This window comes from Haliaeetus albicilla, chromosome 3, assembly GCF_947461875.1.
Source record: "Haliaeetus albicilla chromosome 3, bHalAlb1.1, whole genome shotgun sequence".
Classification (NCBI taxonomy): Eukaryota; Metazoa; Chordata; class Aves; order Accipitriformes; family Accipitridae; genus Haliaeetus; species Haliaeetus albicilla.
The window spans coordinates 72,884,036-72,910,437 of NC_091485.1; the positions used below are offsets into that span (position 1 = coordinate 72,884,036).

General features: G+C 46.1%; 4 protein-coding genes and 1 long non-coding RNA gene across 17 annotated transcripts in view; 2 read left to right on the forward strand and 3 right to left on the reverse strand.

Moving 5' to 3' along the window:
• Nucleotides 1–670, reverse strand: part of AGO2 (argonaute RISC catalytic component 2) — a 70,314-nt gene extending 69,644 nt beyond the window's left edge. For both annotated transcript variants that reach the window (XM_069780131.1, XM_069780132.1), the window contains exon 1: nt 538–670. In XM_069780131.1, coding sequence (XP_069636232.1) covers nt 538–568 — 31 coding nt within the window. In that variant the 5' untranslated portion in view covers nt 569–670. The remainder of the gene's footprint in view (nt 1–537) is intronic.
• Nucleotides 434–13,217, forward strand: LOC138684838 (MOB kinase activator-like 2). The gene is made up of 2 exons (XM_069780134.1): nt 434–607; nt 12,451–13,217. Exons 1-2 carry the CDS (start codon nt 567–569, stop codon nt 12,806–12,808), a joined length of 399 nt encoding a protein of 132 aa, XP_069636235.1. The 5' UTR covers nt 434–566; the 3' UTR covers nt 12,809–13,217.
• On the reverse strand, nt 1,499–12,453 carry LOC138684840 (uncharacterized). Its single transcript, XR_011324148.1, has 3 exons — nt 11,787–12,453; nt 3,028–3,127; nt 1,499–2,339 (listed from the first exon to the last, which is right to left on the reverse strand). It is a non-coding gene; the product is annotated as an uncharacterized lncRNA (long non-coding RNA).
• Nucleotides 12,995–15,014, forward strand: RPLP1 (ribosomal protein lateral stalk subunit P1). Its single transcript, XM_069780135.1, has 4 exons — nt 12,995–13,216; nt 13,337–13,411; nt 13,811–13,928; nt 14,894–15,014. Exons 1-4 carry the CDS (start codon nt 13,145–13,147, stop codon nt 14,971–14,973), a joined length of 345 nt encoding a protein of 114 aa, XP_069636236.1. The 5' UTR covers nt 12,995–13,144; the 3' UTR covers nt 14,974–15,014.
• Nucleotides 15,015–16,382: 1,368 nt separating this feature from the next.
• Nucleotides 16,383–26,402, reverse strand: part of PTK2 (protein tyrosine kinase 2) — a 226,218-nt gene continuing 216,198 nt past the window's right edge. For 11 of the 12 annotated variants that reach the window (XM_069780127.1, XM_069780125.1, XM_069780126.1 and 8 more), the window contains 5 exons: nt 24,225–24,264; nt 23,364–23,470; nt 19,156–19,311; nt 18,614–18,694; nt 16,383–17,628 (listed from right to left, as the gene is read on the reverse strand). In XM_069780127.1, coding sequence (XP_069636228.1) covers nt 17,416–17,628; nt 18,614–18,694; nt 19,156–19,311; nt 23,364–23,470; nt 24,225–24,264 — 597 coding nt within the window. In that variant the 3' untranslated portion in view covers nt 16,383–17,415. Of the gene's footprint in view, nt 17,629–18,613; nt 18,695–19,155; nt 19,312–23,363; nt 23,471–24,224; nt 24,265–26,402 lie in introns of those variants that run through there. The other variant, XR_011324147.1, reaches the window with a different exon arrangement.

Sequence of the window (26,402 nt, forward strand, 5' to 3'; positions counted from 1 at the left end):
TCCTCAGGTCGGGGCCAGCCTCCCGCCGCAGCAGAGGGAGGGGAGAGGAGGACAGGGGAAGGCGACCCTCCCCTAAAAGGGGCCTCCGGACACGCAGGCTCGCTCGCCGCCCTCCCCGAGGTGGCGGCAGCGGCCTGACCCCTCCTTCCCACGCGAGCGCGGCCGGCCGCGGCCTCAGCCAGGCCCGAGCCGGGGCGGCGGGGGGGGGGGGGGTGTGGGGGGGTGTGTGTGTGTGTGTGTGCGCTCGCGCAGGGTCCCCCCCCCCCCCCCCCCCGCCGGCCGTTGGCGCCTCGCGCCCCGCGGAGGGAAGGGGAAGGGGGGGGGGGGGGCTCGTGCCGCCTCCCGCGCTGACAGACCGCCTCGTGCGCCAACGGTCACCCCCCCCCCCACACACACACACACACACGCGCGCGCGCCCCCTCACACACGCACGGCCGCCGAGCTCAAACCCCGCCGCCCCGAGAGAGAAAGAGAAAGTCGTTCTGGCGGCTCGGGGAAGGCCCGGAGGAGGGGAAACAAAACCGGCCGAAGCCTCACCGGGTCCGGCGGAGGTGGCTCCCGGGTACATGTCTCCGTGTGCGGCGGCGGAGGCGGCGCCTCTCTCCAGGTCCCTACCGCGGCGGCAGCTCGAGGGGAGGGAAAGGGGGGGGGGAAGGGAGCGAGCCCGAGCCCCGGCTACGCTGTCGGGGAAAGGGGGAGGAGGAAGAAGGGGAGGGGAGGGGGGAGGAAAAGAAAAGGGGAAAGGGGGGAAAAAAAAAAAAAAAAGAAAAGAGGGAGGAGGGCCGGGCCGACGCCGGGAAACCAGGTTACTCGGCGGCACTGAGGAGCGGGGAGGTGGGTGGGGAGAAGGGAGGAGCCGCGGGGTCACGGGGAAGGGGCGCTCCGCCCCGCTGCCGCCTCCTCCGCCCTCCTGCCCGCCGGCGGGCAGGAAGCGGGGCGGCCGGCCGGCCCGCCTGAGGGGCCCCGCTGCGCGCCCACCGCCTCCAGTCCGCCAGTTGGAGCCGAGCGCCTTTCTGCCGCCTCCTTCTCCACCCCCGCACGAATTTCATCAACTGGATGAAACGGCTCTTCCCCAGCCCTGCCGTCAGAACCCACGCACGTTGCGCTTTGCTCTTCTCAGAGCCTGCCGATGTGGCTAACCAGACACGAACCGTTTGTAGCAGGAGCCTTTCTAGGCCCTGGAGTCACCCACCGGTACGAACCATGGCTCCTCTTTACCAAGGGTCTGCCGTAGGCAGGTGCAACATCCACAGTCAAACAAAGTGTGTGCTGCAGCCAGGGCTGGTGGAAACGACTTGTGTCTTTCAGTGAAACCTTGGAAAGTAACTGTGTGCCTCCAGCTCGCTCTCCACTACCTCTCCTTAAAGGCAGTTTGCCTAGCCATGCGTATTTAAAAGGGACGCTGGAATGGCATCAATATTACACGTACTGCTTGATTTTGAACACCGTTTACTTGAAAATTGGATTTGATTGTTTCGCTTTTACTCCTCCCCAACGCCCTGTGAAACAAAGACAACACTGCTGTGAAAACCTCAGATCAGCCACCCCATGGATCTCACACCTCCGTACCGCATCCACTTTTTGTTGTATCTATGAAACCCAGCTGCGGTGTGGTACCTTACCGTCTCGCACAACCAGATAATCTCTGGCTGTATGTATGTGAAGTTCAGTATGGGGTAATACCAACTAGCAATAATGTCAAAGAGGCGTGGTATTGGTCAGTATGATGCACTGAGACCCAGGAGATATCAGTGACAATTCCTGCAGGAACTATCATCTGTTTGTAATTACATCATTGGTACCTCTTCCCTTCAGGAGGAGAAAGTAAAAAAAAAAAATCTTGAACCTGGTAGGGAGGCAAAGAGCGTGTTAAAGATGCTCGCTTCCACTAGAAAGTGTTACCTACAGAATTACAGTATAGCAGCTATGATCCATACTTTCATTCACCTGCTCCATTTTGATGTGGAAGCCTTTAAAAAAAATAATGCGGTTCTCATCCCAGAACAGCCAAGCCCCTTCAAAGTCAACTGAATTTCTTTGGTAAATATTATCTGCCAAAGGACGAGGCGAACATACGGCTTGTAGGGTTCATCAAACCAATTAATATCCTCCTTCATCAGTTCATATTTGAAGTGATACAGAAGCATCTCACTGTTCCAAAGTTACATCAACTATTTGTTTACTCTTCCCTTTGGGTCATACTTATAGATAGATATTCAAGGGTTGCTATTAACAGCTCAGCTTTCACTTCAAGTGTACTGTTCCTGAAGCCGTTGTCATCACTAGAGTTTCCACTGGAGTGATTTTGGATTTGTCTGCATTCCAAGCTCCTCAAGTTGCTGGAAAGTAAAGATTTACCAGTAACTATAAACAAAGGACAAAATCATGGGTCAGCTTCAGTTCTAGAGTAAAGCCAAGTAGCTCTAGCAAAATTATAAAGATAAGGGAGCTGGCAAAGGGGTTGCTGTTTTCCTCTCTGTGAGGAGTTGAGTAACATTTTTGCACAACCACCAATAATTTCTGATTTATGCTATATAACCTTACTAGAGGCTGAAAACGGGGAAGGGGGAGAAATCCCCAAAACTAAGAGCCAGAAGAGAGTTATCTGAGGGAAATTTGGCCTTTCTGCTATATTAGATAGTACTAAATGCTGACGTGACAGGAGGAAACCATGCAGTTCCTGCATTGACATCTTAGTTTTTTGATACTATATTTAAATCAATATCTTAAAAGTGATTAGGAAGATAACTCCCTCTAACATTACACATACTATCATGCCTTAGACCTTCTGCATTTAAGTACAAGAGAGCATAAAAATACACTGATAGGTTTCTAGAAAAGTCCACTTGACTAATTTGCTCATCCTGAGTAGCAGCACTGAAGCTAACCTCCATCGGATCATGTTCAGAGACATGGGGAATAAGCTCAATACAGACTCCCAGGAAAATGGCCATCTCTGTCCTATAGATGGACAAAAAACAAATTGACTGACTGTTGGACACATAAACACAGATAATTCTGTCTCACCTTTCTACACCATTCTTCTTGTGAAATCCTGTCCTGAAAGCAACGGTCAGTGAAGGTTACATGGTGAAGGGATGTACCCACATGGAACGTCATTGGATACCTCACACAATTGCAAAAGAGAAAAAAAAAAAAAAAAAGTGGATTATGGTACTCTGCTAGCATTTTGAAAATAACAAGCAACAGAAGATAGGTGAAATATAAGGGGAGGTTTCACAAAACAATAAACATGTATCCCACACTTCTTTCAGGCTCCACAGGATACTCTGCAATTGATTTCAAAAATTCCCTGGAAAACAGAGATCCCCAAAACAGCAATTAATACCTGGAACATCCTAGAGCGCAATATACTCGTATTGATTTAAAGCTGATTTTTGTGGATTTAGCACTTCATAAGCAAAAGGGCTTATCGCTGTGTATACATGACTGCAGACTTGCACAATCAGTTAAATAATAAATTAGTTAAATAGTTTTATTTAAGCACTGTTTTCTCATGTAGAAGTCCTGCTGTTCCTGCAGGTTATTTTCATGCTACTGCACACTTCCAGCAGTATTTCTGTGTTACTGAGGAAAGGAGAGTTACAGCTCTCTTCTACTGCTTCTTGAAGTAATATGACGCACACTCATTTTGGGCCATGTCACTTGCTTTATTTCTAATGCTTTCTGTCACCAACAATTGATGTTTTGGTGCACAGGGAAACCTAACTATGTCTTACCAGGCAATTTCACTGCAAAAAGACCTCAGTTTTTGAAAAGGTTTGGTTTTAAAAAGTGGTTTGAAAGCTCTATAAAAGCATTCTTTTATACATGCTCTTTATATGCTATATTAATGACTATATAGTAGTATAAGAACTGCTTAAACACTTAAAATCAGGTTTCTTTAAAGAAAAGGAGTGACTGTTGGACACAATACCTATCATAACTGCTGGATTTCAAGCTGACATTCCCCAGAACTGATATGTCTCAAATAAGGAATTATTAGTTTAAAAAGATGAACATTTTCTAATAATTTTGGAAGAAAAGATAGTATTCAGGAACAGCTTTTAAAAATCATTTATATCAGCAGGAGCAATCTGGGCAAAATATTTTATATACAAATAGGCTACTGACAAACAATATGGCTTTTCTTTTGATGAGAAAACATACATTGATCTCACTAAGTAACAACCCTTCCCTCTTTAAACTAAGTTAATTTTAAAAGCCCACAGTTTATAAATCCCTTTTAGTCATTGATAACAATACAGTGGAAAAAAAATTAACTCAGAGCAGAAAGATGTAAATTTTATTCTTGACTCTGAGGGGATTTAAGCTTACATTTTCCAGCTCTCAACTGGCCTAACTTTTAAGATCATAGAATACCAGGTTGCAAGGGACCGCAAGGATCAGCTGGTCCAGCCTTTCTTGGGAAAAGCATGGTCTAGACAAGATGGCCCAGTATCCTGTGCAGCCAAATCTTAGAAGTGTCCAATGTTGGGGAATCCACCACTTCCCTGGGGAGATTATTCCAATGGCTGATTGTTCTCATTGTGAAAAATTTTCCTTTTGTGTCCCGTTGGAATTTCCCCAGGCGTAACTTGTATCCATTACCCCTCTCTTTTCCATGTGACTCCTTGTAAAAAGGGAGTCTCCATCTTCTTTGTAGGCACCCTTTAAATACTGGAACATGGTGATAAGGTCTCCCCTAAGCCTTCTTTTCTCAAGGCTGAACGAACCCAGTTCTCTCAGTTTTTCCTCATATGGCAGGCTTCACAGTCCTTTGATCATCTTTGTGGCCCTTCTTGGGACCCTCTCCAGCCTGTCCACATCTTTTTTTTATAGTGGGCACCAAAACTGAACACAGTGTTCCAGGTGTGGCCCGACAAGTGCTGAGTAGAGTGGGATAATGACTTCTTTATCTCTGCTGGTGATGCCCTTGTTGATTCAACCTAGCATCTTGTTGGCTTGCTTTGCTGCAGCAGCACACTGTTCACTCCCATTGAGCTTGCTGTCCACCAGGACCCCCAGGTCCCTTTCCACAGAGCTGCTCCCCAGCCGGGTAGGTCTCAGCCTGTGCTGCACTCCTGGATTATGTTTTCCCAGGTGCAAGACCTTACATCTGTCTTTGTTGAACTTCCTAAGGTTCTTGTTAGCCCACTTTTCCAGACTATCCAGGTCTTCCTGCAGGGTGGCTCTCCTTTCCAAAGTGTCCACTTCCCCACTCAGTTTGGTATCATCAGCAAACTTCACCACGGTATGCTTGATCCCATCATCCAGATCACTTATGGTGATATTAAATAGCATTGGGCCCAATATTGATCCCTGGGGGACATCACTTGTGATAGGTTGCCAGTTTGAAAAGGAGCTATTATTTACCACCACCCTCTGGGTGCAGCCTGTCAGCCAGTTCCCCACCCAACACACAGACCACTTGTCTAGACTGTAAGGCATCGGTTTCTCTAGGAGGAGGCTGTGGGAACCCATATCAAAAGCCTTGGAGAAAGATGTTATCCTGGAGTGTGTGCATTAGACTTCTCACATATTCTGTGTTCTGCTTTGTGTAAGAATGGAAAATGGGTGAGATCAGAACAGAAGTGGAGAAGACCATGGCTCTCTGATATAATGTGTTCACATGGTTACAAAGACTTTGAGGGTTCTGATCTCCTCCCCAGGGTCTATTTATTATTTTACAATTACTGATTTAATCACAATTAATCTGTGGTAGAGGGACCAAAACCTGCTTTTTGTCTTTCTAGAACCAGATGACTGTCCTAATTACTAAGCTACAAATCTACACTTGATTTCTTTTGCCAATTGAATTGCAATACTTATTTATAAAAAAAAATCCAAAGGAGTTGTTATTATTATATTATTAGAGTACTAACTTCAGTTCACTCAAGAAAGACTTAACTTTTCTAGGTGATCACAGCCAACAATACAACAATTAAACACTACGAAAAAGATGCAGCACCACCTATTGGGGATATGTTAGGTATGCTGATTATTACAGTTTTAAGTAGTAAAAGAGTTTTGTTCTTTGTTGTAATAACCTAGTTATCAGGGAAAAAAAAAAAACCCACAAAAAAACCCCCACAACAAAAACACAGCTGGGGAGAAAACTAGTTTCCCAAAAGAAGATAAGGGAAGCAAATACTGTGCCTGAGACTGTTCATGAACAAACTTGGAGAAAACAACTTAATGGTCTACAGCTGTTTTTTCAAATTCAAAAAAAAAACCCCACCAGACTCAGTATGGCACAGTAGGCACAACTGCAAATAACAGTGGGAAAGAGTTGGAGGAGGGGATGACTGTTCTGGTTAACAGCACATAAACAGTGACTCAAATGAAATCAGGCCAACGTGATTATCTACCAACACCTTCCCTCCCTTGGGAGTCAGGAAGACTTTAACCTTTGGGTGAAGGTGTTGAAATGAATCATAGAATCATTTAGGTTGGAAAAGACCCCTAAGATCATCAAGTCCAACCATAAACCTCACTGCCAAGTCCACCACTAAACCATGTCCCTAAGTGCCACATCTACACGTCTTCTAAATACCTCTAGGGATGGTCACTCAACCACTTCCCTGGGCAGCCTGTTCCAGTGCTTGACAACCCTTTCAGTGAAGAAATTTTTCCTAATATCCAATCTAAACCTTCCCTGGTGCAACTTGAGGCTATTTCCTCTCATCCTATCACTTGTTACCTGGAAAAAAAAAAACCTGAGACCTGCCTCACTACAACCTCCTTTCAGGTAGTTGTAAAGAGCAATAAGGTCTCCCCTCAGCCGCCTCCTCTCTGGGCTAAACCACCCCAGTTCCCTCAGCCGCTCCTCATAAAACTTGTTATCCCGACCCTTCACCAGCTTCGTTGCCCTTCTTTGGACACACTCCAGCACCTCCATGTCTTTCTTGTAGTGAGGGGCCCAAAACTGAACACAGTATTTGAGGTGCAGCCTCACCAATGTCGAGTACAGGGCAATCACTTCCCTGTTCCTGCTGGCCACACTATTTCTGATACAAGCCAGGATGCTCTTGGGCTTCTTGGCCACCTGGGCACACTGCTGGCTCATATTCAGCCAGCTGTCAACCAGCCCCCCCAGGTCCTTTTCCACCGGGCAGCTTTCCAGCCACTCTTCCCCAAGCCTGTAGTATTGCATGGGGTTGTTGTGACCCAAGTGCAGCACCCAGCACTTAGCCTTGTTGAATCTCATACAGTTGGCCTTGGCCCATCCATCCAGCCTGTCCAGATCCCTCTGTAGAGCCTTCCTACCCTGTTGATGATGATCAACAACCTGAAGTTCATTAGTATGGCTAATTGCTAAAGCCATGAGATATAGGCTTGTGTAGCCAAATGAGGATCCTCCCAGGGCCAACGAACAATTTAGACTATTTAAACAGTTTAAACAAGAAAAAAATAATGAACCACTAGAGAAAGGGAACTGTACAGAGATTAAGGTGGACTGTAGTAAGAAAGACAACCTAAAATGGCTTATCTACTTTTAAATCCTCTCACTGCCATAGAGTGATTGCTTTTAGGAGACTATGGCGTCTAGACTATGGTGTCTACACAGAAGATGCAAGTAATTCCAGTCAATACAAAGCTGATTTAGAGGCTAAGGGCATCTTGCTTTTTTTTTTTTTTACTTTTCCATCAAGCAGTCATATCTTTTCTCCTTTTTGGGTGTGCAAATAACTTCCCTACCTGCTGGTCTTATACCTGGCTAAGTTTTTAACTAACTCATGCGTTGTTTCCTGTTTTGAAATGTTGTCTTCATGTCACAGATAAAGACTTTGCCATTTTGCCTATCATCCTACTTGTTCTTGCTTTCCTAGTACCACAATATGATGCAGTTTTCTAGAACCACAGAACAATCACTAAGCAGACTTTAATGCTAACTTGTTTTGAACCCAAACATACACATGTATAAGCAATTCTGTATCCAATGTCTGGTGAAAATACTATTATCCTGCTATTATCAGGCCATAGGCCTTATACTAACTCCAGAAGGCCCCAGTCCTGGTTTGTCAGATCTGTTACCAACTTGCATAAGAGCTTACTGTGTGAACTGGACCTTCATGCCAGGGGTCTTATGCTGTGATGTTTAAGTGTGGGTAACAGCAAAGGCCCTGAAACTATGGGTGCAGGCAGAAGGCAAAGGCCCCCAAGCCATCAATAACTCACTTATGGTCAGTTATTGGTCACAGAAAAAGTGCAGCCTTAAGAGCCGGGAAAAGGCTGTTTCAAGAAAGGAAGACTTACCTCAGTTCATCCACACCTTGCTGACATTTTCCTTTCTTGGCTGGTAAGTAATGCACAAGCATGTCCAGCCATATCTCTGCCACTGCTTCTTACCATCCCCTAAGTGTAAAATATCCACCTCAGGGACGTTTCATACCCAAGTTCTTTGTTTATCATGAAGACATTCCTGAGCTATCCTGTAACAGCTTGCTAGCAATGCAGTTTTATTACCATCCTAAACCAGAACATTGGTTTTCTGGACCAAGTCCCGGTAACTCATCACCCTGGAAGTAACTCACTACCCTGGAATCATAGAATACACAGAAGCATGTACGTTTTTGTTGGGGTTTTGGGGGTTTTGTTTGTTTGTTTTTTTTAAGCCCCCATCTATTTGCTATAGATTCATCAAGAATGGCGACTGTTCTGCTGCAAATTTTTAGACCTTACCCCTGGGTCTGCCTCGGAATTAAGATTTATTAACCAGCAATCCTGACTGGATAGCTAGGCTTCAAAAAGCTTTGGGAAGCAGAAAAACTGGTTTTTAGCTTACTTACTACATAGTGATTTGTTTTCATCATAACTTTATTCTGAGCCTCTACAAAGCAACCTTATCAGTGTTATTCAAGAGATGTAGCAAGACAGCCACGAAGCAAGGATGTAGGCAAATCTCATTTAATTAACTTTACCAATCAAAGCCTAAGCTTTTGTGAATGTCACATTTAAATTCTAGGTTTTCGTATTTTATTTTTTAACAATGCTTCAGCATTTTTAATCATTTTTAGCTTAAGGACTATTATGTCAGAACCATTACCAGTGTTCCTCCTCTCTCTGTTAGGGCCCACACAAATTTCCATTCCTACTTTCAGCACTAAAGCAGAATAGAAAAAGCTGGCCCCCATCATTCACCTTTCTTCCTATCCACAAGCAATAGGAATGCTTGCACAGTGTCCCCAAATGTATGCAGTTTCAGTACAACAGCACTAAACATGCTGATCATTGCAACAAGAATCTCTGGAATACAGAGAACCTGCAAGTTCAGTGAAGCTAGATTTCCTCTACTATCTAAAGAGATCACTGATATATAGCTGCTATTTAAATCCTGCAAAATATGTTACTTTCTGTTTAAAGCAGGATGTTTTCAGTGGAGCAGATGTTTCAGATGTTGAATCTAACATTATTGGGTTTCCTAGCTGGCAGTACCTTTAGACCCAAAGTAATAGCTATCTGAGCAGCTCCTCACGTGGGCTGGTCTAATCTTCAGTTCCTTTCTCACATATATAAATGTAATCTGGTGTGGGATCCACTTAGGAGGGAATCTTTCTTATTTGAATAGCTTGGGTCTCCTGCAGCTTTTTTAGCCTGTTGAGAAGCTGTACATTTCCAGAGGTGCTGTAGTAGGAGTTACTCTGAGATCCTGATGCCCTTGAACAAACTCCAGTTTCTGCTTCCTGATATTTGGAACATAGTTATATACTATATATGAACTTCCTTCATAAGCAAATTATGACTGGTCTCTACTAAACCCATAATTCTGTTGTTTGTTTGCACACGTCTGTTGCTCATTTCCCAGGCCACCACCACTGGCAAGTTCATTTGATTGAAAAGGAATCTTTTCTTTCCATGTTGCTAGTTTTCAGTCAGATCATCTCATGGACCTATCAACGCAGCTCTGAGTGCTGTTGCACGGGAGGCCATGGCAACACTGGAGTGAGGGACAGACGAGGCAGGTTCATGCAAGTCATTTGTGAAATCCCATCCTCAAGCACCTAACAATGACAGAGGTTCCAGGGTATTATATCCTAATGGAAGGATGCGTTTATTTGCTACTTTGAGTTAGGTACTAAAAATGTAGACATTTGCCCTGTGCCTTGTATAGGAAGTTTAAGTAAATGCTTAAATTCAGAGCTGGTGACCTCACTAAAAGGGTTAAGCATCCACAAGTTAAGTGCTGCAACACTGCATTTTTCATCTCCAGCAGTAAGTAATGTCAAATCTTCAGTTAGTGAAACTTTGAGTTGTTTCTGATCATGAGGAAAGGATGGATGCAAGAGGTCAAGTCTCTCTTGCCTACCTCAGTTTTTACTTGTAATAGTCTAATAAATCCTCAGATTTTTATGAAGGAGCATTACAGTAGTACGCTGTTGGATACACTTTGCTGGTAATGGAAAACTGTCATTTTAGGATTCTAAGCTTTGGGGATTTTTGCAAATCCTTGAATTCTTTTGCTCAAGCTTATTTTTGAAAGGTCCGTAAGAGGAGGTTCTGTCTGGCATATCAGACCCTCTGTTCCCCTCAGAAGGGAGTCACCTACAACTATAACCTGTCTTTTCTTCCTCATGGAGGTAGTCATGATACAGGGGGTAGGCCTTTCTGACCTTGGCAACGTCTGGTGCAGCTGGATCATCATCCACATCATCCATTGACTGGCCTTCCACATCCACAGCCTCATACTTGTTGCACCCAGGAAGGCAAGGTAGGCAAGGAGGGCATTCACCTGCCAACCTGAGAGTAGACTTGCCTCCAATTCACTCCTTTCCTTTAAGCTACTGCCTTCAGCCTGGTGGGGGAGGATACAGCATCCCTTGATCTTGTGGGTTTTTTTTCTGCTGGTTGTTCCTGTTTCTGTCTCAGGGACGGCAGAGCATGGTTGTACCAGTCTATCTCTTTCTCGGACTCCCTGATGCTCCTTAACCTTCCTGCTTCCCCTCGTAGCTCTGACACCAAGCTGAGCAGATCATCCACTTGGGCACACCTCACACAGCTGTTCTTGCTACTGCTGTCCATTACCAGTGAAAGGCCCTGGCACTCCCTGCAGCCTGAGACCTGGATGGCTGCATGTTTTCCTGGGAGCTCTGAGTTGCCACATCTGTTCTGGCGAGTGCAGAGGACGTGGCTTTCTGCTGGGTGGATACCATTGCTAAGCTCCTTCTGGGAGGGTGATGACCACCAACTGAACTGATCAGTACCAGCATTGAGCTGGTAGGGCGATAATGGCCTTCCTGCACCAACTGCCACACTAGCATGCCCTAGGCTGCTTTTTATAGGTGTGTGGGGTGGCCATGGTTGCTCTGGCAACACCCAGGCCTCATCAGTGTCTCTTGTGAGGTCTGTCGGCTCCTGGTGGGTCTCTGTGGTGCCCTGGCATTTCCCTGCCTCAGGAAACCCCCCTGTATGGCAAGATCTGCCACTCTGCTGTGGACTGGGCTGGCTCCGGGGCAGCTCACATCAACAACATTCTGAAAAATGCTGTTTATTTTAAGTAAGTTCGCTCTTGTCTGGAAGTCGGTTGATTGCATATAAATAGAAAATAAAGCTCTGTTTTGGTGGGGGAGATATTTTGATTCAGTCAAGTACCCATGTCTTGCTCAAAATAACTATTTTCTCATGCTCGTTTTGAAAAAAAATATTTTCAAACCCATCTCCCATCTTTCTGAAGGAATGACAGACATGTGCATCTTGCCAGTTCACCATTTAAAATAAAAATACACAGTCCTGACTGATTCAGCTGCATTTGACTCAGCTGAAACATCTCCGTTGCTTTCTGTTACCTGGACCACAGTTTGAAGGGGGCTTCCTTTGCTGAAAGAGCAACAGATAGAGCACGATTGATTCGGCCCATCGTATAGGCATCTTCTCGAAGGTCTAAGTCCATCCTGTGTCCCAGGACTGAGCAAGCGCTATGCCACATAAACTGTACGCTGTGTGACTCTCGAGTGATGTGCATCTGTCAAAAACACATAAAAATCAGAGAACATTTATTTTTCATCATCTGATTATTCTTTCACAGTGAAATGCTGGAATCTGTTAAGGCTCATAAGGTTACAAAGTTATGCAGAAGTTGGGAAGTGTGAAGTTTTCACAAAGGGCTCATTCTACACCCTTTGGGTTTTAAATTTTTTTACATATACGCATTACAGAAAATTGTACATTTAGCCACGCAGTGACACCCTAAACAACAGCAGTGACTAAATCAAGAACATGGTACATATTGACTTTTTGAGAACATTAACCAAAATTGGCAGTTCTGTGTTCTGATGTAAATGTTATTAGTTTGTATCATCTCCATCGAAGGTCTGGGGACCCTGCTGGACGCACAGAACGAGCAGGTCCCAGCCACTCCCGTCCACCGCGCTAACCTCTTGGTCAATCGTTACGTCAGCCGTGTCAGCTCTGATGAGTATCGCGTGTTATATTTTCTTTTTTTTTTGGTAGTTCACAGTCCATACCCCATCTCTTGCGTATAATAACGACGCCTCGTGAGACTATTTTTCTTCTGACAAGAAGAGAGGGGACACAAGACCCCGACGAGGAGACAACATCTTTAACGCGCAGAACTCCGGACCGCCTACAGCCGCGGAGAAGCCGGCAGCGTGCCTGCCCGCCCGGCAAAGGAAGCGCCTTTCCAGTGAGCCGGGCGGCGCCGCGCAGCGTCGGGACACGGGCAGGACCCGGCTCGGGAGCCGCAGGGGGAGGCAGCGGCAGCGGCAGCAGCAGCGGCGGCGGCGGCGGCGGCGGCGGCGGCGGCGGCGGCAGGCGGGCCGGGATCCTCAGCGCCCCCCGGCGGCCGTAGGAGGCCGCGCGGGCCGGGCCGTGGCCACTGTGGCGCTGCTACGCCCATCCGAGCCCCGCCGACGCTCCCGTCATCCCCCGGTACGCTGCCATTGGGCGGAGCGCTTCCCCGACGGCATTGGTCAGGGCTGCCCTGCCCGTCACGGGTTGGACAGCGGCGCTGACGACTCCGGTGCGTCGCGGTTCACGGGCCTGCCATTGGCTCGGGGCGCCATTATAAAGCTCCCTCGGAGCCACGCGCCCCTCTTCCTCCCTGGCGGCCCAAGGTGCTGTGTCCTTCAGCTGAAGCTAAGGCCGTCCCACCCCGGCGACTGGCACCGCGCCCCTTCCCCCCACCATGGCCTCCGTCTCCGAGCTCGCCTGCATCTACTCCGCCCTCATCCTGCACGACGACGAGGTCACCGTCACGGTGAGTGCGGGCCCCGGCCCCGCCGGCACAAGATGGCGGCGAGCCGCGGCATGGCCGGCGGCGGCGCGGGGCGGGAGGGAGCGGGGCCGGGCTGGCTGCTGAGCGCCGCTGTCGTTGCAGGAGGACAAGATCAACGCCCTCATCAAGGCCGCCGGAGTGAACGTGGAGCCGTTCTGGCCGGGTCTCTTCGCGAAGGTGGGCGAGAGGGGAGCGCCGGGCCGGGCTGGCGGCGGGCGGGCCGGGGGCTGGCCGGAGGGGGGGGTCCTTGGGGCATCGCGGGGGGAGTGAGGGGAGAAGGAGGGGGCGGCGGGAAGCGTCTGGGGCTGCCGGGTGCGGGTCACAGCCGAACGAGGGCTCCCTGGCGGTGCCGGCTTGGGCAGTAGATCCCTGCGCGTTTAGCTTTGAAACGCTATCCTTGGCGACTGCAAAAAGCACCGAGTTCCGCTGATGGCGTTGGTGGGAGCGAAGCAGGCTGGTGGCTTGTCATGATGCGGTTTCATCACTGCACTCATGGCATGACCTAGCAGGTGCGCAGGACTGAAGCAAAGCTGCCCCACGTGTTAACAAGACTTCACTGCTGCTTGTTCTCCCTAGGCTCTGGCTAATATCGACATCGGAAGCCTGATCTGTAATGTAGGAGCTGGTGGTGGTGGTGCTCCAGCTGCAGCTGCTCCTACTGGTGGTGCTGCGCCCGCGGGTGGTGCTGCCCCTGGTAAGTGGGCTTCTGTGTCTGACGTAACAAATGCTTGGGTTAAAAAGCTACCTGTTGTCAGCTTGAGAGTCAGCTCGGCGCTTCCCCTTGCAATTCTAATGTGGTTTGTGCTTCGCAGTATATACGTGGCCAGCAGGAGCAGGGAGGTGATTGTGCCCCTGTGCTCGGCACTGGTGAGGCCGCACCTCGAATACTGTGTTCAGTTTTGGGCCCCTCACTACAAGACAGACATGGAGGTGCTGGAGCATGTCCAGAGAAGGGAAACCAAGTTGGTGAGGGGCCTGGAGCACAAGTGTTATGAGGAGCAGCTAAGGGAGCTGGGGCTGTTTAGTCTGGAGAAGAGGAGGCTGAGGGGAGACCTGATCGCTCTCTACAACCACCTGACAGGAGGTTGTAGTGAGGTGGGTGCTGGTCTCTTCTGTCAGGTGGCTGGAGATAGGACGAGAGGAAATGGCCTCAAGCTGCGGCAGGGGAGATGTAGGTTAGATATTAGGAAAAATTTATTTACTGAGAGGGTTCTCACACATTGGAACAGGCTGCCCAGGGAAGTGGCTGAGTCACCATCCCTGGAGGTATTCAAAAAGCACGTAGATGGGGTACTCTGTAACATGGTTTAGTGGGCATGGTTGATGGTTGGACTCAGTCTTGCAGGTCTTTTCCAACCTAAATGATTCTATGATTTTATGAATTAAGGCTGGTTCTGCATATCATCAGGATCTCCTCCTGATGGCTAAGGAGAGCACCTGCTTTGTAAATCGTTTTAGATTTGATCGAAATGAATTTTGAAGGCACAAAACCAGTTTCCTAGGAGTAGAAACACTAGTCTCCTTGGGTTGTTAGCTTAGCTTGTTAGGATTGCTCAGGTGTTGCTTCTTGATGTTAGTCATTTTATGTGAAGTCTTTTGTGATGTGACTCTCATGAGCTGATAAAATGGAAACATCCTGATTCCCTTCTCCTTTTCTAGCTGAGGAGAAGAAAGAAGAGGAAAAGAAAGAAGAGTCGGAGGAATCTGATGATGACATGGGCTTTGGTCTTTTTGACTAATTAGTTTTGTACCTGTCTGTAATAAAGAACATTTAATTGTACTCTTGTCTCTTACGTGGATGCATGTGAAGGGGAGTGGGTGAAGGATGATCTGTAGGTACCAAAACTGCTGTCATCGCATGTTAATCTGTGGTTTTGCAGCCTTCCTTGTTGGTTCTTCATATTTAACATAGGCATAGTGCAGTGACAGTTACAGCTCTGAACTGCATTTATAGTGTATGGACAAAGGTGGAAATGTGATCCCAGTGAGCATGGGATGTGGTAATGGCTGGGCAGGTACAGCATGTGGTCGTGTTTGGCAAAAGTGCTACCACTTGCTTGGTGCTGCAGCCTCTTGGTGAAGCTGCAGTGTGTCTAGTTAATGCTCTGGCCACAGAGCAGCTTCCATCTCTGGCAGTTTCTAGTAATGGGTAATTTTACCAAGCCCAGGGGCAGCTCAGGGCTGTGGTACAGCAGGGATTATGTGCATTTCACAGTGGAGGACAGTTGTTGAGCAGAAGAGTGGGGAAAATGCTGCAACTCTCAGGTAAATGCCCTTGTTAGAGGCTAAAGCTAGGATACTATTTATTCATGAACAGCTGTAATGTAAAAGCAGACTGAGTCTTGCAGTGCTAGGCACCAAGACTAGGTTGTATAAGGTGTGTAATTTTTTTGCCTTTCCAGAAAAAAAGCATTTCTGAGAACTGCTTTGAAGATTGTCTAACTTTGTCTATGAAAGGAGTAACTTAAAAGTATGTTATTTCTAAAATAACTTTTGAACAGGACTTTTCCAGAGCAACTGAACAAGGTAAGGGCTGTCCCTACAAATGTGTATTCTGAAGTATTAAATGAAAATAATGTGTTAGCAAAATGTTCCAAGTGTGTAAGAAGGACTCCAAAGTTGTGTAGGAGGGTTGTCCCACATGTAGGCCAAAAATTGATGCACTCTGCACTGTCCCATCTTCCCACAAAACTGGAGCTCGTTTGTTTTTTGAAAGATGCAGGCACCCATGGAAGAACTTAGTCCACACAACCCCCTGCTGCTTGCAAACTCTCTACTGAACTTCCAAAATAGTTCCTGCAACCACTCAACTGCTACATGCCCCTCACCCCTTTTTAAAGAAACCTTCCCCTAGGAAAATTGGTTTTAAAAGTCTAAGGGAGTGTAAGGAGTGACACCAAGTAATTACAGGTCACTTACACAGATGGTAACACTGACTTGGTTCCCTGTACTCCACAGCTGGAGGACAAACTTTTCTGGAAGACTTTAAATCTTGGACTTCCTTCTTGGATGCTTAGTGTTGCTCCTTATGTCCCGCAAAAGTGAATTCTTAAAAGCTTGTGGATTGGGGTGGGGGAAAAATACCAAGCAGAGAAAGCTCACAGTGGTTTCATCTGCAGCACACACACACAGAACAATATAGACAGAATTTCACTGGTAACACCTTTTTAATAGGTCAAAGTAACTGTACAGTTCATTATATTCTTCCTGAGAATAATTTATATCCCTCAACAGCAAAAAAGGAGTGTGGTTTTTATTTTAACAGAACAGATGGCATAACTGGAAAACCAAGGAAAATCTAATTACACTGCTCTACTGTAACTCCTCCCAGGCAAGATAGACAAAAGGATGGGTTAGTTAACTACAGTGGGTTTAAAATATTTAACATGGCTTTAATCTGTCTTTATAAATTATATAAAAATGGGGGACATGAATGGTTACAGAACTCCTCTAAATGCAGCTCTGAATTGCTCTGGTACAAAGCAGCATTTTTGCTTCCAAGGAAAACAACATTGCTACAAAAGAACTGGCACGTTATTCTGGTGAAAAAGACGAGAGTTTTCAGTTGTGTCCTACAGCTAGTTCCAAACAAATGCTTCACACATTCACATAAAAGTAAAAGGCAGGAAGATGAAGAGGGCTTTAGTTTGTCTTGAAATGACTGAAGTCTTGAAAATATAGCTTTTTATTCTTTCTCTGTAAATTGTGATTAGCATATTGCGACGTAAGTGTTCTAATAAAAAAATTCCAGTCTGGATAGTTCATATACTGTGGGCAAGAATTCTCAGCCCTGAGGTTTCCCCGAATTCTTCACTTCACAATATCTTTCTCCGATCTGCTGCTCGAACAGTTTTGGCTCTGAGACCGTAACCCTGTGGCAGCTCTAGGGTAAGCGTGTCCCATGCGATGGTATAAAACTGAATTGCGCTCCATAGCTGTGATTTCCCAAGGACTTTTGTACAAACTTCATCTTGTGATAATGCCACTTTTTGAATCCCAGACCAGCTTGGCTTTATGATAAAAACTTTGTTAAACTTTTGTAATGAGAGAGAACCAACAGCGGTCAGTCAGGTCTGCTGAAGCAAGAGGTGCTGGAAAGCCAGGACTACACTGGGTTAATCCTCACTGCTGGTGGAAGGTGAAGTAACATCCTTTCGCAAGCAGAATTCTTCCCTCAGTACTTAGTGCGGTCTGGACTGACTGATCATTTTCAGTCTGGCTTGATCAATAACATCCAGCAAGTTTTTGGCATCCACAGCCAGAGCGTGAGCGGCTGTCAGCATTTGCTTTTTGTACTCCTGCTGCAGGCTGGTCATGACATACTGCTGTGCCAGTTTCATCTTGTTAATGAGCTCGGCCAAGTCCGAGTTCAGCAGCTTCTGTGCCATCTCAATCTGGAACGAGAAGATTCAGTCAACTGTGCAAGTTCTCAGAAGCACTGCACTCAAAGCAGTGGTACTACAGAGCAACAGCACTATCCACCCTCCCTCAGTAGCTCCTGCTTGAGATTTATGATGGAAGCTGGGGCCATTTCTGTGGGCACCACATGGAGCAGATGGAATTTTGGCACCTGCTGCTCTGCTGTGTGGAGATCAAGAGCAGCCTTGTCAGCTGCTGAGCCACCCACTGTTAAACAGCACCAAGACCCAAATTGCTAACAGTGGATTTTAACCCATGTCTTTCAGTTAACACCTTGCTACAGGTTTCCAGGTCCCTATTATCACCGCTCTTTTTATTACTGTTACTGAAGTAGCTTGAAAAAATAAAACAGGTCAAGAAGCCAGGTACAGGTTACTTAACAGATGGCAATTAAAGAACCATTCTCTGGCGTTCTCATTATCACACTCATTCAAGGTTTTGGAGGAAAACTGTTTTACTCCTGACTCGTGAACTTCACTGAAAGACCTCCATCACTTCTCATCCAGAACTAGGTTACTACAGGGTATCTTCTCATCAAAACCTTCCAGCTCCACCAAGCTATGCTCAATTACCTGTTTAATGACTTTGTGTGCAAGCTGTAGTTTAATGAAGGATTACACTTGCACTAAGAATTAACTCCCAGGTGCATCAGAATACTGGTTTCATGTAAGCCCTGCTAACAGGTTTTACGTTGACTTCCTAGGGGTGCGTGTCGTATGCTCTTCAATTATATCCAGTTTGAGTGTCTTCACTGAAGTCAATACAAGCCTATGTCAATGCAGCAATTCTAGTAAAATTTATTTCATGTAGAATTATAACCCAAGAGTTCAGACTGCTTAGAGAACCAAAATGTACACATGTGCAAAGAAGAGAGAGCCCAAACACGTCCAGATAGCTGTTCTGGCTGAGGCTAACTTGAAACATAATGACTGAGCATCAGGTGAGTGGAGTGCTACGTACCTCTCTGTGGGTGCTTGCAGGAAGCACTGGGAGGGTCTCATCTACTGTTGCTAGTAAGGTTCTTAGCGCCAAACCAACCTCCTAAGAAAAAAAATTTAAGGAAATAAACTTTAAAAACTTGGAATGAATGGATGAGAGAATTGTAGGAGTGCAGGAAGCAACAGATACACTTAATTCCTCTGCTGGATAAGAAGGGAGTTAGAATATGGCTGAGAGACTTTTAAAGTCCCACCTGCAATTCTGTGTTTCACCACCAAAACAAGATACCACAGGGTTAATAAAGTTTTTCTTAAAAAATTGAAATGTCGAGAAGATGGTGCAGAACTCACTGCCCCTGGGTAAGCACAGGCAAGCTGGGGAATAAAAGCACTGTTGCCCACAATACTGTTAACAGTATCCAAAGCTCCAGCCCTCTGACAAGTTACCCGCCCCGCAATGGCAAAAAGCTTTCCTACTTCCAACTTTCCAGCAAGTTTCTCCTACGCCACTTGAAGACATTCAGGAGAGAAATAAAATACCAATTTTCGGTATTGCCTCCGTACCTTTACCATGGGTACATACTCCTCCGGCGGAGCTGGCTGTATTTTACTGGACATTTCTATGACTGCTTTCACCAGCCCAGTTACATTCTCGTAGACTTTGTCGTTGGAGCGGTCCAGGTTGGCCGTAGGAGGAGGGCTGATTTCCTGTGGCTGAATCTGGAAGCAGAGAGGGGTTGTTTAACCTCCTGTCCCCAGTAGATGGGGCTCAGCAACTTCCCAACCTCTGCAGACCGCTGGGAAGGTCTCATATTCGCAACAGCCCCCCGCCCCGTCCCACTGGGTCCCCTGTCCTGGCTGAGCACGCTTACTCCTGGACCTGAAGGAAGTTTCCTTTAGTTCTTCTGACAACCTGATCTGTGAAATGACACTGGGCAATTTTTACCAGGATTTCCCTGTAGAGCTTCCAGTATATCTCCCACAACCGAGAAGAAAATAATTTGAGAAACGAGGAGTACAGAGTGCTTGATACATCTAAGTGGTTCACTACTGATGGACAAATTCTACTGCTAAGGCAACAGGTTATCAGATCCTTCATTCCAGAAAGTTGTTTTGTGCTCCAAAACAATGTCAGAGTACATAGTTAACATACTGATACAGTAAAGAGAGAATATTGCAATACATATTACTTTTTTTGTTAGTGAAAATTCACAGCAGATTAACAAAAATGGTGTCACCAGTACAGGTGGGAAACACCAAATGTTTTCATACAGTTTGTTTCCAATAAATCAGAAAAAAACCAATGGGTTAAAAATCCTGTAGTCCTTACTCATGCAAAACTTCCATCAAGTCAGTTATGTCTGGAGTTAAAACCAAGACAGACCGAAATAATCCTGGGTCAGAAGGGAAACAAACTTTGAAAATTTCCTATGTAAGGTCCTCAGTATCTCTGCTCCTGAACTGTAAAACTACAAGCATCCCAGTTCCCTGCAGCTCTTCACTGCTATGGGATGCCCAAGGAACACTCAGTAGGAGCAGAAGGTTAAAAAATTGCTTACTTCCTACTGGTCACACAGCAGCCATCCACCCTGCTGATCTGAGATGGCTCACGGCATTTCAGCCCACCACACTGGGTTACTACTGGTTCTTACAACTGGTCCTAGCTACAGAGATGTTTCACCTGAGGTATCACCTGAGATACTACCCTGATGAAACCTTGTCTAAGGAAGGAGTGCAGGATTTAGTGCATGGTGATTCCATTTTGTTGCATTTCACTAAGTGGGTACTGACAACTATTACAGAGATTCATTCTAGCGTATTGATCAGAAAAAACCTTAGGAAAAAGAACATTGTAATTGCCTCAATCACCAGGGAAAGGCTGTGATTCTAATTGGTTTCAGCAATCGAGAAGTTAAACAGTCATCTGGCGAAGTCACATGCAAAGACATTTTGGAATAGGGCACGTACACACACGCTCACGCACTGCTTACCCTCCATGGCTATGGTTGAGCAGAATGTGGGGGAAGGTTAAAGAAATTTACCAAAAGAAGGGAAAAAAGAAAAACAATATTAATAAAACTCAGCAGGAAAAAAACCAAACCAAACCCAAAACATGTGTAGCAATAAGAGACCAGTTAAAAAGCCTGCAACAAAAATGCATCCTCAACAGTATCGGCGGCAGTCATTCATGTTAGCTCTTGGTCCGTTTGTTACGGAAGCACTGTGTGCTGACGACCTGCTGTGCACTCGCATAGGAAGTGGAAGTATTTGCCATGCACCCATGCTCACTTTTTACTAAACACATGGGGAAGAGATCATGCAAAGCTTAACAGGAGCAAGCCAGTCTGGCAAGCAGCAAAGTGGTGAATGGAGTACAGGGCCTCTGCAATGGTGGGAAACACCACGTCCTGTGCAACCCTGGTCCCTTTACACAAACAATCAATAGACTTAAGAAAATGTTGTATTCATCTTTCCGAAACTTTTTTTCTTTAGAAAAGTCATGATAGGAAATACATGGTCATCTAACTGTGCAGCTTCTGTTCGCGATGACTCGTCAGTCGTGGTGTTAAGAACTACCAAGAACCTGTTCTGCATGGATTATACCTAACCCATGTAACTCCCACAGCCAGGCCCTAACATTTCAAGAATATGGACATCTGCGTTTCTTAACACTCAATTTTCTGTTTGTTTATAACCAATATCAACACTACTGCTCTGCAGACTATGAAGTCAGGAGTTTCTTTGTGTGGACTGGCTGACTTTGCCTCAGCAAGTAACAGAAACCCATGTATTTCCTGGTGCATGCCCTAAAGGTTCCTGAGGGCAAGCAGTTCAAATCCTCTTCATTTGTATTCTGCCGAAAAGGGAGACTGAAATGGGTGTACAGAAAAGGGAGTCTGAAATGAACCCTAGAAGCATCTTCAGTTTAAGACTGCACACATTAACAAAGCTATTATGCTATCAAAAAATAATGGGCTGTTTTCTTTAAGGGGCATAAACCAATCCAATTTCAAGAGACTCTTGACAGAAAAAGCAAAATCAGCCCTTTTCTACTGAAGAAGCTATTTAGTACACAGATCTTGTTCACTTATTATTACTGATGACTTTGGCTGCTCAGGTTTGTTTGTTGTCAATAGGATGTATTTCAGAAAACATTTTTCATGTTCCAGTATCAGCACTTAGAAAGGAAATTTTAGAGAAGCCAAGTTTAGTAACACATCTGTTACTGCTTTTTGAAATCTTCTGAGGCTTGGCAGCTTGAAAAGCACTGGCATCAGTTTCTAATAAGTAATCCTACTCAAATTCGCCACTGCTGTCTATTTACGCTGATTCTTAAATATTCCAATAATCTCAGAACAAGACTGAGACAGGCAGGCAGCGGCTGAGATCGATTTGTGCTGAACATATTGCTTTGATGACAAGTTTTGAATTTCATGGTCAGATGAACTGGATTTTTTCTGTATTTTCTTAAACCACCTAAAATAAGCGTCACTTATCACAATAGCTGTGTCTACCACAACACGGATTCCTGTTCTTTACTACAGGCTTGGCAGGGCTTACATTAGCCAGAGGTTCTCCTTCCATAAGGAGCTGTACTATTAGCATTAGCTGTTGTATTACAGCAGGGATGGCCCTGGTGTATTTGCAGAAACCTGTGCTCTAATGCAGACCCCATCCTTCTCCTCTTGGGAAACAGCTGGAGCACAAACACATCACCTCCCTGGGTGCTACTGATGGCATCAACTGACAGAATGGGAGCAGCACCAAGAGTGATCCTGCTTTAATGCTCTGGTCAGTAATACTGCCGTCAGACCAACTAGTCTTTGTGGAGGCGTATTGGTCTAGCTGCAAAGGTAGTGAAATAATAAAATGGTGGTGTGTATAATTCAGCTGCATTTCTGTTAAGAGTATTACTGAAAGAGAATTCCCAACCACTATTCTATCTAGCTGCTGGAAACCGCTAGCATCAGAAATAGCTCCGCTGGATCCCCTTGGGAGGCCCTGAGGTCACTCAGGTTTCTGCTTCCTGAAGATTAGAAAGGTAACAGAGTCCCAAAGGCAGGGAACAACAGCTAGAGGCATGATTTTAAAAGTGACTGACATACTAAAGAGGAGTTCCATTGGCACCAACTGCAGTAGGGGACAGGATGCTGTGTTTCACAGCACCCTGCAGCATCTCTCTGCTAGAAAACTGTAAAGTTTAGGTTTTGGCTTTATTGCGTATTTACTGGAGATGAAACAACACATTAGAAGGTGTCTCAGTCACAGGTCAGACAGCCCATTTCTCCTCTTCCCTTGTTCCCCAGAGCTAGCAGGGTTTTAGGAGCCTTGGTGCTGCAGCAAGAGCTTTTTGGAGCACCACAGTTCAGACATGTCTCGCTTCTTTGCGACTGAGTACAGAAGACTTTGGTACTACCTGAGTTAACTGGGAGCCCTGGGTGTGCTCCTTCCTGCTTAACAAAACTGCTGAGCAGGGGGGCTGACTTCATATGGAAGATCTCATATGCTCTTCAAACTAGAAATAAGCTCACCTGGGAAAGGTTCTACATGAGGACCATGCTGAATCACAGTAGTGGAGGATATGAGCCTACCAGCAAACTCCCCACTTCCCTGGAGAGCTGCCAGTGCATGTTTGCCCCATGACAACATTTACTTGGAAAGCAAAAGTGACTAAACTTCTCATGGTCTCTACTTCAGGAACAGCAAACTATCTGAGAGTGGTAATGTTTACTCTTCTGAAGTGTATTTCATGTGACACTGAAGCAACGTACCTTCACGCCTTCATTGTAGCTGTCCACAGGGCTGTTCAGGCTTGCAAGGCTGCCCAAATGGCTGGGGGCTCCAGGGCGGGGAGGTTTCTTTGGCGGAGCTGCGTGATCTGGTTAACAAAACAATTTGCATTTTAGAGGACCAACTTATCAGATGTACCTGCATAATTTTGGTCTGTCAACACTACAAAGGCTACACATGCTTTACTGTACTAGCAGAGGAGATGTACATCCTTATGTGTCTTATCAGTAAATCCATTGTTTGTAGCAGCTACACTTTAATCTCTATTTCTACTGAAGAAATGGAGACAGAAAAGGTTGTGGAATTCATCAAGTTCTCCTGCAATTATGAGAACATGGCTGTTTTAGTAAGATGCTTCGAAAATCACTTTGTGGGGCAACTGCTACTCATCTCAGTATACCTACCCCAGACCCGAGAGGTACTCACCCCCTCGTACCCCAGCTGAGTGCCACACATACTGCGTATGTCTGGGAAAATCAGACTTCTTCACGGCAGAAATCCTGGGTGTGATTCACTTTGAGATTGAGAAACCTAAATTTAGGTGTCTACTTTCGTTTTACATGTCTGAACTCCACACACATGGTGGAGTCCTACACAGTGACTCAGCTTCCTCTAGACACTTCCTGCCTGTTGATGAAACACTTTCTTGGCTTTGCTGACTACACCTATGGGGACTGCACAGGGAATTTAAACACGTAGTGCACTGAAACATCTATGTGTAGTTACATGGAATTGCATCCACCCCTTGTATGAAAATACTGGCATAAATCTTTATTCACTACTGCTGCCAGAAGACTTGTAATCAAGGATTCAAGATGACAATATATGAATTTACTGCTTACCTGGTTTACCCACAGGCTGATATATGTGCTGGTTACCAGCCTATAAAATAAAATAAACATTTAGACTATTATTACAGTGCTCACAAATTTCATCAGCACAATCCGAAACACTGAGAGTAGCCAGTTCTCAGCACATTTCCCAACAGTTAAAAATACAACCCTATTCACCGTCACTAGCTAAGCTCCTAACTACAGGTATATTATTTGTAGAATAAGAAAATAATTTTCATTTATTTTGTATTGCTCACAACAGCCCTGGCCTCTCCGTTACAGTTTATCCTTCATTATAAATCAAATGTGGTGGTATATTCACAATTATTTTTAGCCTGTATTCAGAGATCAAACTGTAGAAGTCATGGTGGTAAAGAAATGGCAGTGCAACAATTAGAAGACTAAAGTATTTCTGCACTGCTGAATGGTTTCCATAAAGTTAACAGATTTCTAAGCTGCTTTACTTTTTGCTTTTGTTGCAAAGCTCTTAGTCAAGGTCAATTTGCTTATTCATCTGGAAGTATTTAATAATAGATTGAAGTGACTTTCCTTGGTAATTATGGTTATACATCCTTCATGCCAGCCTCAGTCGCCAAGGTGAGCAGCTCCAGTGCCGGCATGATCGGCAGCAGAGTGCTCTACCGAGGTGCACAGAGGGGTTTCCTGAACCGGGGGAACCCCGAGGGAGCGGAGAGACCCGCCAGGAGCCCACAGCTTGTGTGACAGCGGCTGAGGAGACCTGGGCAGGGCCAGGAGCAACGGCGAGACATTTAAATGTGGTGCAACCGCCACTAGCCCTCGGTCACTGAGGCGAGCAGCTCTGGTGCCGGCACCATCCACACCTATAAAAGAAGCCCCAAGGGAGCGCCGCAACCGGGCTGGGCAAGCAGGGCACGGCGTGGCAGGGTGCCGTAACTCTGCCAGTTTGACCAGGGAGCAATGGTATCCACCCGGCAGAAGGCCATGTCCTCTCTAAACTCTGCACCCGCCTTGACTGACGCAGCTTCCCAGGCAGAGCTCCGGTGGAAGACGCCGCCATCCGGGTGTCCGTCTGCAGGCCGTGCCCTGCTCTTACACCAGTACAGGACGGCAGCAGTGAGCACACCTGCGGGAGGTGTGCCCGGGGAGAGGAACTCCTCCGCTGAGTGACAGAGCTCGGGGAGGGGGGCAGTAGGGTGAGGAGTGTCAGGGAGTCTGGGAGGGAGACAGACTACGGGAACTGCACCCTGCCTGCCCTGGGACAGACCTGTCGGGCAGACAGGACACAAGGTGTGGAGGATTCCCTGTCCTCTCCCCACCTGGCGGAAGGTGGCGACAAGCTCCTGCCTGGTGCAGCAGGCATGTCTCCTCCATGACTCCCCCACCTTCCCAGGTGCCCTTGCATAATAAGTACGAGGCTCTGCAAGTGGAACCAAACACTAATGAGGACGATGGTTCATCTAGGTTGGAGGTGTCACCAAGGTTAAGTTGGCCTACGCCCTGTGTCAAAAGTGCTTCCATAAAGAAAAAAGGATGTGTTATTGTCATAGGAGACTCTCTTCTGAGGGAAACAGAAGGCCCAAAATGCCAACCAGACTCACTTCTTAGGGAAATCTGCTGCTTACCTGGGGCCTGAGTTAAAGATGTGATGAGAAAACGTCCTACCCTGGTATGGCCCTCAGATTATTATCCATTATTGCCTTTTTATGTAGGCAGTGATGAAGTTGCAACAAAAAGTCCAAGGGCAATCAAAAGAGTCTTCAGGGCCTTGGGATGACTGGTTAAGGGCTAGGAGCACAAGCAGTGTTCTCCTCTATCCTTCCAGTTGCAGGCAATGATGATGGAAGAAACAAAAAGACTCAGCAGATCTATACCTGGCTCCATGACTGGTGTCACTAGAAGAATTTTGGTTTGTTTTTTTTTTTTTTTTTTTTTTTTATCATGGATTGGTCTACACAACACCAGGCCTGCTGGTGACAGATGGGGCACGCCTGTCTCCAAGGGGGAAAGGATCTTTGCACAGAAGTTAGCAGAGCTTATTGAAAGAGCTTTAAACTCGATCTGAAGGGGAAAGGGATAAAACCAGGCTCACTAGAGATAAGCCTGGGGGCGGCACGCCAATGTTTGAGGGATGGCGTGCTAGTGAGGTCCTTCAGTCTGCTCCACAATGTGCTGAGTACACTGGAGCACATTTGAAATGTCTTTATA